This window comes from Aquila chrysaetos, chromosome 8 (assembly GCF_900496995.4).
Source record: "Aquila chrysaetos chrysaetos chromosome 8, bAquChr1.4, whole genome shotgun sequence".
Lineage (NCBI taxonomy): Eukaryota > Metazoa > Chordata > Aves > Accipitriformes > Accipitridae > Aquila > Aquila chrysaetos.
Window position 1 is genome coordinate 2,200,468 of NC_044011.1, and position 16,656 is coordinate 2,217,123.

The following is a 16,656-nucleotide window of genomic DNA, read 5'->3' on the forward strand; positions in this document are numbered from 1 at the left end:
CACACACACGGTTGGTGGGGACGGTGGGGCAGCGGTGGCGGTCGGGGCGTCGGGAGATGCAGCCCCGGCTGCGAGGCAGGGGACTCTTTCTTCCCACTCCCTCCGCCCCCCCAGGGACAGCGGGGTGAGGTAGGGGAAACTGAGGCACGGGCGCCCGGCACCTTCGTCCAGCGAGCCCTGCATGGCTCTTGCACAGCTCTTGCACGGCTCTTGCATGGCTCTTGCACGGCTCTTGCACGGCTCTTGCACGGCTCTTGCACAGTTCTTGCACGGTTCTAGCACGGCTCTTGCACGGCTCTTGCACGGCTTTTGCATAGCTCTTGCACGGTTCTTGCACAGCTCTTGCATGGCTCTTGCATGGCTTTTGCACAGCTCTTGCACGGCTCTTGCACAGCTTTTGCAGAGCTCTTGCACGGTTCTGGCAGGCAGCACGCCCCACTGGAGGAGAGGGGATGGGGACCAGCTCCCCCCACACCTGCCTGGAGGCTGGTGAAGAGGGAAGTCACCGTTGCTTGAGGCGTGGGGGGACCGGGGAGTTGAGCAGCTTCCCGTGCCTCAGTTTCCCCCCCTGCAACCAGGACACCATCTCCCAGCTTGGGAGGGGGGGGAACGAGACCGTGCTCGTGCGCACCCCCTTACCGCACTCGCCACCCTCAGCCCCGCAGGGACATCCCGCCTGTGTGCCATCCACCCCCCCATTTCCATCCCATGGCCGGGGGGGGGCCGGGCACTGCGGGATTGAAAGCCGGGACCATATGGGGAACCAGCGGGTGACCTGCTCTCCCCCCTCCCTCCCTCGCCCCGGCTGCCGAGGGGGCCGCGGGGAGGGGGATGCCGGGAGGAAAATTCCCAGCCCCGTTGCCATGGCTTCCCATCAGGATGCGCTTGCATCACGGCCAGCCCAAGGGGGTCAGGGTGCGGGGGTCCCCGCGGAGCTCAGGGCGGGGGGCTCCCCGGCAGGGTGGCTCGCCCAAGCGGGAGCGCGGGGGCGAGCGGAGGACGGGGTTGGGAGGGGGGTGCTCTGGGCAGACAGCACCAGCAGATGAACACGTTTTGGAGCCGGTGACGTCTGCTCCGGCATCGCCGAGGGAAGAAAACAGGCGGCAGAGCGTGAGTCCGGCCCTGCGGAGCAGAGCTGGCTCCCGGCCGGCTCGGGCATCGTGCCCGCCATGCCTGACCCGGGCCGGCCGGTGGGGCCGCGGGGGGCCGGGGGGCTCTGCTGAGCCCCCGGCCATGGGGCCGTGGCGGTGGTCGCTGCTCTGGTGCTTACACGTGGCGCTGGTCCGCGGCACCGTCCTCGCGGGGGGCCAGAACTCGCGAGAAAGACCCCCGCGGCCGGCGGGATGGTCCCCGGCCCCGTCATCCTCCTGGGCACCCACGCCGGAGCCGGGATCGTCGAGGGACCCCGAGGGCTCGGCGGCGGCGTTGGCTTTCCTGCAGACGGGCGATGCGCAGAGGCTGGCCCGGGCCAACTGCAGCCGGGGTGTCGCGGCGGGGGCAGCGGGTCCCGGCCCCCCCCCCGGCGCTACGTTCCGCCTTGCGTGCCGCCCCCGAGGCGCTGGCCCACGCCGCCAATTTCCTCAACATGCTCTTCCAGACCAACGACATCCGCGAAGCCAGCGTGGCCGAGGACGTGGAGTGGTACCAGGCGCTGGTCCGCAGCCTGGCAGAGGGGCACCCGTGGGTGCGCCGGGCGGTCCTCGCCCTCGACGCCCACCCGCTGGCCGCCAAGCCCCGGCTGATGCTTCAGGCTACCAAAGGGGACGGTGAGATCCTGCTGCAGGACGTCTCCGCCACCGCTCCCGGCCTCGGAAACCTCAGCTGGGACAACGAGTGGTTCAACTCCTTCAAGTCCCAGCGGAACCCCGTCCTCCGCAAGCGGGTGCTCAGCAATGACCTGCGCAGCATGGAGACCCCCAAGTGGCAGCGGGGCGACAGCTACGTGGGGGAGCCGGGCCACGTGCGGTGGTCCCCCCCGTTCCTCGAGTGCCGGGACGGCAGGTTCCTGCCCGCCTGGGCGGTCACGCTCTCCTCCGCTTTCTACGGGCTCAAGCCAGACCTTAGCCCTGAGTTCAAGTAAGTGGTACCTGGAGGGGTTTGGGGGGTGGGTAGGGGGGGTGTAAGAGTGTTGGGGGGGGTACCCCGTGTGCACGCTGGGGGGTGCAGCGGGAAGCATCGCCCTGGGGCGCAGGTAGCGCGGTACAGGGTGTTGGCAGCGTGACAGCCCCCCGCCTGCGTCCCCGTGCGCGTGTGCGCGCGTGGGTATTTGCACGTCCACAGGCGCGGACCTGACCCCTGTCCCCCCTCGGTCATCGCCGTGCTGCCCACCTCGGGCTGCCACCCCCAGAACCCCCTACCACAGCCGCACCGGGGGGGGGGGGTGAGCTGCGCTGGGGCCCCTCCTCTGAACTGGGGGGCATCCCTGGGCTGGTGGGTCCCTGCTGCACCCCAGTACCCCCGCGGGAGGAGCCACGGCGGGACGCACTGGGAAGCGAAGGGGACAACTGGCTTTTGTTCCGGAGAGGGGACGTGACCCCATTTCCAAGGGGGAAGCCGTGTCCCCCTCAGGGCACCCAGGGAAGAGGGTTGGTCCCGCAGGGCAAGGGATGAGGGACGGCACGCAGGGACCATCCCAGCAGCTCTATTTCCCAATGGGTTGCATTAAAGCCCCTCTTGAGAGGCAGAATTCACACCCAGAGGCTGCTACCCCTGCCCCTGTCCCAGCCCCAACCTCCCCCAGACACGGCTCCAAGGGGGGACATCCCTGACCGGGGCTCGGGGGACGTTGCTGACACCTCGCGTTGCCCAACTAGTGCGTGTACCAGCACCCGCCACCCCCGTGGCTGCGTCCTCCCCCGTTGCCCGTCCCAGAGGCAGCGATGGGACACGGCGACGCTGGGTTGGGGGGGGGCACGGGGAGGCCCCCCCCGGGGCTGACCCCCGTCCCTCTGCACAGGGGCGTCGTGCGGGTGGACATTGAGCTGCGGGACGTGGCCATCGACCAGTGCGCCAGCGGGCCGGGCTGGTTCGCGGACACGCACCGCTGCGACCTCAACAGCACCCAGGTATCGGCCGCCGGCACCCTGTACCCCATCCCCTCGCCTGGCAGGGCTGGGGGTCCCCCGCACCGAACCGACCCTGTCCCCCCAGCCGGGCTGTCCCTGCCGCGTGTCCCTCCCTCCGGGCTGAGCTTTATCCTCTCCCAGCCGATCCATCTGCTTCGTTCAGCTGCTCTCGGCACCGCAGCCGAGGGGTTTATTGTGCAAATCTTCCTTCCCCGCTGCCAGCGGCAGTGTGTGACCTGGCTGCTCCTTGCCCGGGCACCGCGGGGACGGCCGGGCTCCAGGGGCTGGCAGCCGGTGAGCAAACCACCCTGACCAGTAGCCCCCAATGCCCTCCAGAGGTGCCCACCCAGGCGAGCCGGTGATGCCCGAGCGTGTTTCAGGGCTCGGCATGACCGGCAGCATTCCTAACCAGGGCAAACCCCGCAGCCCCCCATCTCAGTGCGGATTGGGGTCCCACCCTGAAGACAAAAAGCTGTCCCCAAGTGGGAAAGGCGTCACCAGTTTCTCTTTCCTGCCAGTGACCCACGGGCGATGCCCTCCGCAGGGACGGGCTCTGCTCCCAGGCATCTCTCCAAAAAAACAACAATACCCAGAAAAGCTGCCAGCCCAGCCCATTCGGGGCAGGATCTGGCCGTGGGGGATTAGGGCAGCAGTGCCCTGCCTGCCGCTGCCGTCACGGCCGGGCAGGATTAGTGCGCTCTGCTGCATTAGGTGTCCATTTAGGTTTTAGGGAGGGATTTGGGGGCCAAGCTTTGGCTTTTAATTCTTAAATGTTTAACCACTGATTCCTCCTGGGCGTGGGGGAGGACGGCGCGGGGTCAGGTACCCGTGAGCCGGGGGCTGCTGGAGCCCATGGTGCAGGGAGGGATGCGGGACCGCGGGGAGCATACGGGGTGCAGGATGAGCCCTCGCCCTTCCGTGCGTCTCAGCCTGTCTCCTTCAGTGTGTCCCCCAGGAGAGCCGTGGCTTCGTCCTCGGGAGGTACTTGTGCCGGTGCAAGCCGGGTTTTTACGGGGCCGGCGGAGCTGCCAGCGGTGCCCGGGCAGGTGGGTGCCGTTCCCGGTCCCGGGGTCCCCATTTCACCCAGTGACACATGGCTACGGGAGTGGGGTCCAGGGCCTTGGGAAGCCCAAGCACGTGCCCTGGCAAGGAAAGCACCGCCAAGCCTGGGACACGGTGATTTCACCTGGCCATCGCTCTGTCCCCAGGGACGGCGGGGAGCGCGGCGGGGGCGGATGGGGGGTCCCGGCTGGCGTGCCGGCCCTGCCGCCAGGGATGCACCACCTGCGAGGACGACATGCCCTGCCTGATCCAGGAGGACCGGGCGCTGCGGGCAGCCATCCTCTCCTGCCAAGCCTGCTGCATGCTGGCCGTCTTCCTCAGCATGCTCATCTCCTACCACTTCCGACGGAGCAAGGCAAGGCATCCCCGGGTCCTCCCCCTCCGCCTGCACCCCCTGCCCTGCTCCCTTCCCATCCCCAAACCCCACAGTCTCAGGGGGGGCTCTCAGGGACGGGGGGAATGTCACAGCAGCGGGAAGGATGTCACAGCCCGGCACGTTCGGGGGGATCTCCCTGCCCTGGCTCCATCCCCTCCGGGCACTGGCTGAGGCTCCCGGCTGCACCCTCACGCCTCTGTCCCTGCAGAGGATCCGGGCGTCGGGAGTTGTCCTCCTGGAGATGATCCTTTTCGGGTCCCTCCTCCTCTACTTCCCCGTGAGTATCCAGCCAGCCCTGGGGGCTGAAAACCTCTGGGCTGGGGTTTAAGAGCGTTTGCAGCCTGGCCAGCTGCCCCCCGGGTGAAGGCGTCGAGCTGGCCCCAAGGAGGTCACGGGCACAACTATGCCTAATTGTTAATTTTGCTGGCATGGCCCCCGTCAGCTGCGGTATAAACCTTCTCGGGAAACCAAATCCCTTTTCTCTTGCTGGCTGCGGGAACTAATCCCTGCCCAAATCCCCTCTCCCTCCCGCAAGAGCTGCGGCGGATGCTATAGAGCCAAGGGGGAAGGGCGGCAGCGGGGCTGGCCCAAAAGCGGGTGGTTTCCCAAGTCTCCGGTGTTTTGCCGTCCCCCCCGGCAGGCGGGATCCAGCCCCGTGCTGCCCGCCGAGCCCTCTCTCCCGCTGCCCCAGGTATTCATCCTGTACTTCAAGCCGAGCATCTTCCGCTGCATCGTCCTGCGCTGGGTGCGCATGCTCGGCTTCGCCATCGTCTACGGCACCATCACCCTCAAGCTGTACAGGTAGCCGGGATGGGGAGGGGGGGGGCTGGATTCTTGGGACCCCCAAAGCAGGGACCGGCTGGGGGCTCACCCCTCCGCACCTCGCAGGGTGCTGAAGGTGTTCCTGTCCCGCACGGCCCAGCGGGTGCCCTACGTGTCGAGCCAGCGGGTGCTGAAGATGCTGGGGCTGATCCTGCTCCTGGTGCTGTGGTTCCTGGCAGCCTGGACCATCGGGATGCTGGAGAACGTCGACAAGAACATCCCGCTGGTGATCCGCACCCAGACCGCCCGCGGGCTCCACTTCTACATCTGCGGCCACGACCGCTGGGATTACATGATGGTGATCGGTGAGACCAGCCCCCACGGTGTCCCGGGGGGTCCCCACAGCCCCAGGACCCCATCCCGTAAAGGCGGCGTGTGGGGTTTTCATTTCTTTGTCCATTTAATCTGCCTGGAGCCTGCAAGCAGGGCTGGGGTGCCTGAGCTGCCTCCCACCCTCTCCTCTGAGCATCCCCAGGACTCGCCCTGGCGCAGGGTAAATCACCCGGTGCAGGCGGCAAGTCCTGGTGGCCTTTAGGCAAGCTGTGCCGGAGGATGCTCTGCGCCAGACCCGGCTCTGATTGCGGCACGTGCCGACAGCAGCCGGGGTGAACGTGCTGGGCTGGATGCGCCCCAAGGCAGGGAGGTCCCGGTGCACAGCAGCACCCACCCCGCAGCTCAGCACCCGTCGCTGCCACCCAGGAAAACACGCCAACAGCAGGAGGGTGATGGGGCTGGATGCTCAGCATCGCTCTCCCTGCTCTCTCCAACAGCCGAAATGCTGTTTCTGCTCTGGGGCAGCTTCCTTTGCTACGCCACGCGCACCGTGCCCTCCGCCTTCCACGAGCCCCGCTACATGGGGATCGCGCTCCACAACGAGCTCATGATCTCGGCCACCTTCCACGTGGTCAGGTAGGGTGCGGGGCTGCGAGGGGGCTGGGAACCCAGATTCCCGTCCCCATCGATGCGGAGGAACCAGCAGCAAATCCCTGAAGCCAGCGGATTCCCTGCATGGGTCCCCGGGCAAGGTGGATGCTGCGGGGTCTGGAGGTGTGAAGGGGGGGCTGCGGGCTCCTCAGCAGGACCCGGCGCTGCCCTCCTCGCCCCTTCCAGGTTCATCATGGTCCCATCGCTGCACCCCGACTGGACCCTGCTGCTCTTCTTCGCTCACACCCACAGCACCATCACCATGACGCTGGCGCTGGTCTTCATCCCGAAGGTAACGCTCGGCCCGGGGATGCGGGGAAGAAGGGGCTGGGGTTCCCCGGCGTTTCAGGGACCCCTCGACGAACTCGCCCCTCACGACCCCCAGTTCCTGCACGCCGGCTCGCCGCTGCGGGAGGAGATCGCGGCCGAGGTCTACGAGGACGAGCTGGACATGCGGCGCTCGGGCTCCTGCTTGAACAGCAGCATCGCGTCCGCCTGGAGCGAGCACAGTCTTGACCCCGATGACATTCGGGTGGGTGGCACACTCAGGACCTTCTTTTGACGCTAGCTATGCAGCCCCGCGCAGAGTAAGAGGTGCCTTTTGCAATCTTTCTCTTGATGCAAAGCAGAAGGGGGGGGGGGAGAAGGGGGTGCAGGGTGAACCGCCACCGGCCACGGGGGGGGGGGGAAACCTGCTGCGTCCCCTGGGTCGGAGGGACGGGCAGCGCAGGGGCTTGGGGACATGGGGACAGCCTGGCTCTAGGGGCCAAGCGGGGGCTTTGTGGGGTCGTCCCAGCCGCAGCGCCCGTGCAGTCCCATCGTACGTGCTCTCCTCTCTCCCCTCTCTCTGCCGCGTCCCCCCCGCAACCCGCGGCGCGCAGGAGGAGCTGAAGAAGCTTTACTCCCAGCTGGAGGTGCACAAGAGGCGGAAGATGGCAGCCAACAACCCCCACCTCCCCAAGAAGCGCAGCTCCCGCCGCAGCTTGGGCCGCTCCATCGCGCGCCGCGTCGCCGAGCTGCCCGAGGCCGCGGCACGCCGTAGCGGCGGAGGGGAGCGGGCGGGCACCCCGGCACGCCGCGGTTCCTCGGCCAAGCGGCTCCCCGACGCCGGCGGCGCCAGCCTACGGATGCGGGATGACGGTTCCCGGCGCCGCGCCGCGGCCCCGCGCAAGTCCCGCGGCGCCGAGGGTCCTGCGCAGGAGCCCCGGGAAGGCTCGCCCATCCCCGGTCCCCACGGGGAACCCACGCCGGGGAGGAAGATGATGGCGGAGACGACCTCGGACCGATCCGACAGCGAGTCCCTCGATGCCGCCCCGCTCATGTGCAAGTCAGCCAGCGCCCACAACCTGGCGGGGCACGGGCAGCAGCCCCCCTCGCCCCGCGCAGCCCCTTTGCAGAAGTCGCTCAGCGTCGTCGCCGGTGCGCGGGAAGAGGCCCTGCTCGCCGCCAGCCGAGCTGCGCAGCAGGAGCGGTACGCCAGCCGGCACCTCTCTGCCCGGTCCTCGGAGCGCCCCACGGACCAGGGGGTCCCCGAGAAAGCCGAGAAGCCCCAAATCCCCGGTGCAGCTGATGCCCTCCTGCCAGCCAGCTCCAGCCCCGCCGAGGGATGCCCCCAGAAGGACGCGTCCACCCCGGGCGACGGCAAGGTGCAGAAGCACATCACCTACGCGCCCATCAAGAGCATCAGCATCGACGGCTCCCACCTCCCGGGGCGGGTGCGGGTGGCGGTGAGGAGGACCCCGCCGCCACCCCCGGTCCGCTACCAGAGCCTGGGGCAGCACGCCGCGCCGGCCGGTGACAGCCCGGAGCCAGCGGAGCTGCCTGCGGATTCCCCGGCACGGGCGGGAGAGCCAGAGAGGACACCGGAGGGATCTGCGGAGGAAAAGCTGGGGCGTGCGTCCCCCCCGGCGGGGAAGGGCAGGCTGGTGACCTCAGCCTCCATCCCGGCACAGGTCTGCCCCTGGGAGCTGGTCCAGGAGGAGATCCTGAGCCAGAAGCAAAAAGCTGCCGAAGCAGCAGACGCGGGGACCCCCGGTGACACAGCGGCCACCCCCTCCAGCCTCAAGCCATCCTCCCAGAAGACCTCCCTCCGGGGCTTGGGACTGGCCATGAAAGCCTTCAATCGCTCCAGGGGGAAAAGCATCCTGAGGGGGAAGAGGGAGGGTGAGGGGAGCCTCAGGAAGAAGGGGCGCGAGTGGGAGGGGGGCAGCAGGAGGGAGAGGCCCGGCCTGGCAGAGATGTCAGTTGTGTCCCTCGGGGGGATTAGCCGAGACCCTGCCGCCAAAAGCCCCGAATGGAGCAGGCAGAGGCCCGGCAGCGAGCCCACCGCCCGCCCGTGGCAGGGGGACGCGGTCCCCTGCCAGCACAACAACAATGCCGGCACCGCCTGGGAAGCTGCAGGCTGGGGGGACGGTGGGACAGAAGGACAGTGGGACAGCCCAGCCCCGGGGACAGGCGATGGTGAGGATCTGGCAGAGAAGCCCAGCGCTCTGCAGGGGGATGGAGATGCTGGTGGGGGCCCAGAGCCACCCTCAGGGGGGCACAAAGTCCTACTCGGTGTTGGCCGCCAAGAAGGAGCCGAATATCCCCAGGAAACCCCGGCGGTGGCCGGCAGTGGGAAAACACAGATATGTCCCCAGCCAGGGGCCAAGGTTCCCGTGGCAGAGCTGGGAAAGGATGCTCCTGCAGCCGTCGTGAGGTTGATCACACCAAAGGAACGGGGGGCCAGGCCAGATGAAGGGCTTGAGGAGAGCAGCAGGTCCCTCCATCCCCAGGACCGCACAGAGGTGGAGTGGCCACATGCAAAACCCATCGCGAGCAGCCCCCACCCGTCCACCACCGGTGTGGAGAGAGCGGCTGCTGAGAAGTTGAGGGCTGAGGTTTGTTCCCGGGAAGCCCCGGGCATCCCAGCGGGAAGAGGAGCCTTGCTGCGTCAGGAGGCAATTGCTTCCCGGGAGGAGAGAGGGGTCCCACCGGGCGAGGAGAGCCCAGCCAAGGTGCTGGAGAAGGGGAGCAGCCAGCCTGAGCCCCTCAGTCCCGGGGGGAGCTGGGGCACCGAGAGGGTCCCCCCAAGGAGCCGGAGCGCAGAAGTGGCCCCGGCTGCAGTGGGGAAAGCCAGCAGGGCAGCGGGCAGGCAGGCAGAGGTCTGTCCTGGGGAAACTCGGGCAGATTCCAGCATTAAAATAGAAATCTGCCCCTGGGAAGAGAGCGGGGGTGAGCACCGGGGGCCGGGCAGAGCCCCGGGGAAGGGCAGCAGTGAGGTGGATGCTGGCTACCCCAGGGAAGAGCTGGGCATGGAGAAACCACTAGCAAAAAGCCCAGAGCTGCTGAAAGTGGCTTTGGAGAAGTCAAGCAGTGTGGAGGGCAGGAGGGCTGAGGTTTGTCCGTGGGAGACCGGGGACGGGGGAAGGACTGTCAGAGCAGAAATCTGCCCCTGGGACGTGGAGGGGGCTCAGCTGGAGAAAGAGAGGCAGGAAGGAGAGAGCATCAGACCAAAATCACTGGGTTTGCTGAGAGCACAGAAGAGCCGGAGCAGCCTGCAAGTGCCCAGCCAGCCCTGGGGCAGCACCAGCAGCGAAGAACCCCCATCGAAACCTGCTCCCAAAAGCTCTGAGCTTTGCTTAGACGGAACAGCCTTATCCGATGCAGGAAAATTAGATGATGGTAAAATTTCCCAAATGAAGAAAGGGATTTCCCCGCAGAGAGCGGCCCTGAGCGGCACTGGAGAGACAGCTCTGGCTGCAGACAAGGGGAGCAGCCAGCGGGGATCTTCCCACCCCGGGGAAGGTGCGGAGCAGCCTGGCACAGGGCTCACAGCAAAAAGCCCAGCTCTGCCCAAAACATCATTGACGCAAGCAGGAACCATTGACAGCAAAAAGGCCAACATTTGTCCGTGGGAAGTGGAAGATGAGCCTCTTGCTAAAACAGAAATCTGCCCTTGGGAAGAGCCTGCAGCTCCACTGGGGAAGGAGAGACAGAGTCAGGACACACATGGGACTTCCAAAGGGAAAAACAAACCAGGATCTGGAGGACTTGAAGATATCAAAGCAAAACTGGCAGAGATGGGTGGCCATGGGTCAGAGCGCAGGGACACCGGGATCTTTGCAAAGCTCATTAGGAAAAGCCTAGAGAATTCAAAAGCTGAGTCCAAGAAATCCCAGAGCGTGGAGAGCATAATGGAGGAGGTCTGTCCCTGGGAGAGCTTGGGCACAGAGCAGCTCGCAGAAAAACCCCATGTCAGGAGCCCAGCGCTGCCCAAATCACCTTCAAAGAAATCCCAGAGCGTGGAGAGCCTGAAGGCAGAGGTCTGTCCTTGGGAGGTTCAGGAGGTTGAATCCACTGATAAAGCAGAAATCTGCCCCTGGGAGACGGCTGCACCTCCCTCCGATCAACCAAAGGCAAAGCTGGGTGCTGGGGGGGGTTCAAAGGGGGACAAGCGCATCACGCGCCAGGCAGCGCTTGCCAGCCCAGTGAGATCCCTGGAGAAGGGCAGCAGCGAGCGAGAGGCCGTGTGTCCCTGGGAGAGCTTGGGCACGGAGCAGCACCCAGAAAAACCCCGCGCCGGGAGCCCAGCGCTGCCCAAATCGCCTTCAAAGAAATCCCAGAGCGTGGAGAGCCTGAAGGCAGAGGTCTGTCCTTGGGAGGTTCAGGAGGTTGAAGCCAGTGATAAAGCAGAAGTCTGCCCCTGGGAAACGGCTGCTCCACCATTAAGTAAAGAGAAATCAAGACAGGACAAAGATGTTCTGTCCATAGCGAGCAAAAGCCCTTCTACAAGTCATGGCCTCTGCAAAGAGGTTGGAGACAGCACGTCTGGAAAGAAGGAGAAAGCAAGCAGGGACCATGAGTCCATCTGCCCCTGGGAGACCCTGGGCACAGAGCAGCTCCCAGCAAAACCCCGCGCCGGGAGCCCAGCGCTGCCCAAATCGCCTTCAAAGAAGTCCCAGAGCGTGGAGAGCCTGAAGGCAGAGGTCTGTCCTTGGGAGGTTCAGGAGGTTGAAGCCAGTGATAAAGCAGAAATCTGCCCCTGGGAGACGGCTGCTTCACCAAGTAAAGAGAAATCAAGACAGGACAAAGATGCTCTGTCCACAGCGAGCAAAAGCCCTTCTACAAGTCATGGCCTCTGCAAAGAGGTTGGAGACAGCACGTCTGGAAAGAAGGAGAAAGCAAGCAGGGACCGTGAGTCCATCTGCCCCTGGGAGACCCTGGGCACAGAGCAGCTCCCAGAAAAATCCAGCACTGGGAGGCCAGCGCTGCCCAAATCGCCTTCAAAGAAGTCCCAGAGCGTGGAGAGCCTGAAGGCAGAGGTCTGTCCTTGGGAGGTTCAGGAGGTTGAAGCCAGTGATAAAGCAGAAATCTGCCCCTGGGAGACGGCTGCTCCACCAAGTAAAGAGAAATCAAGACAGGACAAAGATGCTCTGTCCATAGCGAGCAAAAGCCCTTCTACAAGTCATGGTCTCTGCAAAGAGGTTGGAGACAGCACGTCTGGAAAGAAGGAGAAAGCAAGCAGGGACCGTGAGTCCATCTGCCCCTGGGAGACCCTGGGCACAGAGCAGCTTGCAGACAAATCCCGCGCCGGGAGCCCAGCGCTGCCCAAATCGCCTTCAAAGAAATCCCAGAGCGTGGAGAGCCTGAAGGCAGAGGTCTGTCCTTGGGAGGTTCAGGAGGTTGAATCCACTGATAAAGCAGAAATCTGCCCCTGGGAGACGGCTGCACCTCCCTCCGATCAACCAAAGGCAAAGCTGGGTGCTGGGGGGGGGTTCAAAGGGGGACAAGCGCATCACGCGCCAGGCAGCGCTTGCCAGCCCAGTGAGATCCCTGGAGAAGGGCAGCAGCGAGCGAGAGGCCGTGTGTCCCTGGGAGAGCTTGGGCACGGAGCAGCACCCAGAAAAACCCCGCGCCGGGAGCCCAGCGCTGCCCAAATCGCCTTCAAAGAAATCCCAGAGCGTGGAGAGCCTGAAGGCAGAGGTCTGTCCTTGGGAGGTTCAGGAGGTTGAAGCCACTGATAAAGCAGAAATCTGCCCCTGGGAAACGGCTGCTCCACCATTAAGTAAAGAGAAATCAAGACAGGACAAAGATGTTCTGTCCATAGCAAGCAAAAGCCCTTCTACAAGTCATGGCCTCTGCAAAGAGGTTGGAGACAGCACATCTGGAAAGAAGGAGAAAGCAAGCAGGGACCGTGAGTCCATCTGCCCCTGGGAGACCCTGGGCACAGAGCAGCTCCCAGAAAAATCCAGCACTGGGAGGCCAGCGCTGCCCAAATCGCCTTCAAAGAAATCCCAGAGCGTGGAGAGCCTGAAGGCAGAGGTCTGTCCTTGGGAGGTTCAGGAGGTTGAAGCCACTGATAAAGCAGAAGTCTGCCCCTGGGAAACGGCTGCTCCACCATTAAGTAAAGAGAAATCAAGACAGGACAAAGATGTTCTGTCCATAGCGAGCAAAAGCCCTTCTACAAGTCATGGCCTCTGCAAAGAGGTTGGAGACAGCACGTCTGGAAAGAAGGAGAAAGCAAGCAGGGACCATGAGTCCATCTGCCCCTGGGAGACCCTGGGCACAGAGCAGCTCCCAGCAAAACCCCGCGCCGGGAGCCCAGCGCTGCCCAAATCGCCTTCAAAGAAGTCCCAGAGCGTGGAGAGCCTGAAGGCAGAGGTCTGTCCTTGGGAGGTTCAGGAGGTTGAAGCCAGTGATAAAGCAGAAATCTGCCCCTGGGAGACGGCTGCTCCACCAAGTAAAGAGAAATCAAGACAGGACAAAGATGCTCTGTCCACAGCGAGCAAAAGCCCTTCTACAAGTCATGGCCTCTGCAAAGAGGTTGGAGACAGCACGTCTGGAAAGAAGGAGAAAGCAAGCAGGGACCGTGAGTCCATCTGCCCCTGGGAGACCCTGGGCACAGAGCAGCTCCCAGCAAAACCCCGCGCCGGGAGCCCAGCGCTGCCCAAATCGCCTTCAAAGAAGTCCCAGAGCGTGGAGAGCCTGAAGGCAGAGGTCTGTCCTTGGGAGGTTCAGGAGGTTGAAGCCACTGATAAAGCAGAAGTCTGCCCCTGGGAAACGGCTGCTCCACCAAGTAAAGAGAAATCAAGACAGGACAAAGATGCTCTGTCCACAGCGAGCAAAAGCCCTTCTACAAGTCATGGTCTCTTGAAAGAGATTGGAGACAGCACGTCTGGAAAGAAGGAGAAAGCAAGCAGGGACCGTGAGTCCATCTGCCCCTGGGAGACCCTGGGCACAGAGCAGCTCCCAGAAAAATCCAGCACTGGGAGGCCAGCGCTGCCCAAATCGCCTTCAAAGAAGTCCCAGAGCGTGGAGAGCCTGAAGGCAGAGGTCTGTCCTTGGGAGGTTCAGGAGGTTGAAGCCAGTGATAAAGCAGAAATCTGCCCCTGGGAGACGGCTGCTCCACCAAGTAAAGAGAAATCAAGACAGGACAAAGATGCTCTGTCCATAGCGAGCAAAAGCCCTTCTACAAGTCATGGTCTCTTGAAAGAGATTGGAGACAGCACGTCTGGAAAGAAGGAGAAAGCAAGCAGGGACCGTGAGTCCATCTGCCCCTGGGAGACCCTGGGCACAGAGCAGCTTGCAGACAAATCCCGCGCCGGGAGCCCAGCGCTGCCCAAATCGCCTTCAAAGAAATCCCAGAGCGTGGAGAGCCTGAAGGCAGAGGTCTGTCCTTGGGAGCTTGAATCCACTGATAAAGCAGAAATCTGCCCCTGGGAGGTGGCTGCACCTCTGCTGGAAGAAGGAGCAGCCCCGGGTAAGGCAAACCTCCCACCAAAAAAAGCAGGTGTCTCCAAACCACCAGAGAAGGGGAGCAGTGAGTGTGAGGCCATCTGCCCCTGGGAGAGCCTGGGCACAGAGGAGCTCTCCCTGAAAACCGCTACAGGGAAAGAGCCATCCAAGAAGTCCGACAGCACAGAGAGCAGGAAATCTGATATTTGCCCCTGGGAAGCGGTAGAGCCCACCGGCTCAGAGAAGGGAAGCTTCAAACCCGGTGTCCACCCACAGGGAGCTGACAGAGCATCCCCCATTGGGATGGGAAAGTCAAAGCTGGTGGCAGGAGCCAGCGCCGTGTCTGCGACAGTCCTGCTGAAAAAATCCAAGGGCAGATCTGACGGCGAGGCTGAGCACAAGCCCCTGTGCCGCATCCTGCCAGGCATCCAGCCCCCACGGAGCCCCAGGGCAGAGCCACTGCCTCGGGGAGCGAGCACGGCTCCCGCGGCGGGCAGCAGCCCCAGCCCAGGCGCTAGCGTAGCTGAAGTTTGTCCCTGGGAAACAGAAGAGGCTCTGCCAGCATCTGACAAGACCAACACAGACACGAGGAAAACCTCCGAGGTGTGTCCATGGGAGGTGGAGAGCATGGATCCCACCCCGACCCTCCACGGGCAGGGCAGAGCTGGGGCAAGCCCCCAAGATGGAGACAGGGGTGTGAGTGAAACCAAAACCGATATCTGCCCATGGGACCACGAGTAGCTCCCTCCGTCCGGCCACCAGCCAGGTGCTGACACAGCTTTCATGAACAGAAAGTCTCGAGCTGAAAGCTGCTGCCTACCTGCACAGCCTGGACAGGGACAGAAGTGTCCACCAAAGCCAACGGCATGGCCACACTCCCAGCAGGCTCCAGTGGTGGCCATCAACCAGCCAGGCTTGGGGACCAACACAGCAAGGGGACAATTAACATCTCCTGCCTTCATCAAAGCACTCAAGCCAGGCAGTAGCCAGCAAACGCCACCCATCATTTACCCACAGGTACTTGGTCCAAGCAGAGCACCCGAATACATTAAAAGACCCACGGTGCCAGCCTCGCTCGTTTCCACCAACACAGCAGACACAAAGCTGCAGCTTGCTAGCTACAGACCCTTGCCCACCAGCTCTCCAGTTGCATGTCCTCCTACCACGCTGGGAGGTTTGTGCCTCCAGCACAGCAAGGAACGGCTTGCCTGGCACCCTGAAATACGCAGTCCCGCAGCCTCAGCAAGCTGGACACTGAAACAAGGGGAGAGTCAAACTAAGGGCAGCAACAATGCGACTGGGAGGAAAACAGCTTTCCAGAGTTCCTGCAGCCCAGCTGATCTCCCCCAGCGCTGCTATCGCCTCCATTTTAAGCCAGGGTAGTTTCTGTAAGCACGGCTAGGACCAGGCAGGTTCCGAAGCCTGGAATAAAGAGCCATTGCTCCCAGCCAGCCCCACAACACATTTTGCTTCTTTGATACAAAGTCCTTTATTTTCAAATGTCCTCTGAAGTCACTGAGCCAGCTACAGGACTTCCACACGCGCAAAGCAAACCCTTCTGCTCCGTTTCAGTCCAGTGATGCCAGCCCCGTGCTTGAACACTGCGCTTTGGCGATGCCCACCACCATCTTTGTTCCATCACCCGACCTGGGTGGGATAAACCAACCTTCGGGCCACTCCACTGCTCTGCTTTTAGAAACCTCCGCATCCACAAAGGCTGAGATAGGTATTCCTGCTACTAACCTCCTCACTGACTAACTTCACGGCACTGCTACACTTCTAACTCTTGCAGCAACTCAGCTGTAAAGGTGTTTGTCTTAACTAACAATACCACTAACTTTTCAAAGCACTTTGTTGTTATTCGTTTCTTCTTCACTCGTACCGTGTGTGCATGTGTGTCTGTTCAGCACGTGTGCAAACATGCCCAGGGCTCACCTTCCCATCACAGGAGAGGTTTTTCCAACACTTCCACTGGCACTAGCAAACCTCCACTTTTACAGCCCATCTGTAGAAGCGCTGGATGCCTTTTGTCATCCCACATGTCAACTTCTCCCTGTATTTGCAAGACCCGTTCCTTTGGGGCAGAGATGCAAACAGACTCCTGTATGACAGAGAAGATGCTGAGATTGCAGAGGCACTACGATCTCCAGAGCATTGGACAGGGGTCCTGGTTTGCCATTACTCCAGCCCACCCACTCCCAAATGCACAAGGGAAGGGAAGCAGCCATAAGCATGGGGAGAAGCCTCAGGGTCAGGAAGGCAGCAGCTGGGAAACAACAAAGCCTCCAGCCTCCCCTGGTTCGTCCCTCTGCTCCACTTAGATGGAAGCAAATAAAAACAGCGACAGCAGAAGTGAAGGTTTTGGTTCTCACTCTGATCTCCACACAAGGCTGGGGCTCAGAGCTCATCCTGCCGTTCCTTTGTCATTTACTTCCACTCTCCTCAAAAAGTGGCGTTGCTGTAGTGTGCTGTCAGTGGTCTTCAGCGCTGAATGTCAAACAATCATCCAATTGTGTAAGTAAGTGTACATACAGAAAATAAAAAGTATTATCTACAGAGTGCACACTTAGCTGATTTATGGGGTGTGGGCAAGACACTAAATATGTTCAAGGAAGAGGTACAACAGAAAGCAGTGAGGCTGTGAAGGAAACCCAGGAACAGAAGTAGTTCAGCTGCAGAGGTTTCAATATT

At 62.7% G+C, this 16,656-nt stretch overlaps 1 protein-coding gene across 1 annotated transcript; it reads left to right on the forward strand.

Annotated features, from left to right (window-relative positions):
• Positions 1 to 996: 996 nt before the first annotated feature.
• Positions 997 to 16,521, forward strand: GPR179 (G protein-coupled receptor 179). The gene is given in 15 exon segments (XM_030022493.2): positions 997 to 1,521; positions 1,523 to 2,076; positions 2,957 to 3,065; positions 4,009 to 4,111; positions 4,274 to 4,482; positions 4,712 to 4,780; positions 5,195 to 5,304; positions 5,392 to 5,630; positions 6,096 to 6,234; positions 6,436 to 6,541; positions 6,635 to 6,781; positions 7,131 to 11,231; positions 11,577 to 11,903; positions 12,229 to 13,242; positions 13,588 to 16,521. Coding segments are annotated over 15 exon segments (8,634 nt in total). The 5' UTR covers positions 997 to 1,233; the 3' UTR covers positions 14,707 to 16,521.
• The last annotated feature ends 135 nt before the right edge of the window (positions 16,522 to 16,656 follow it).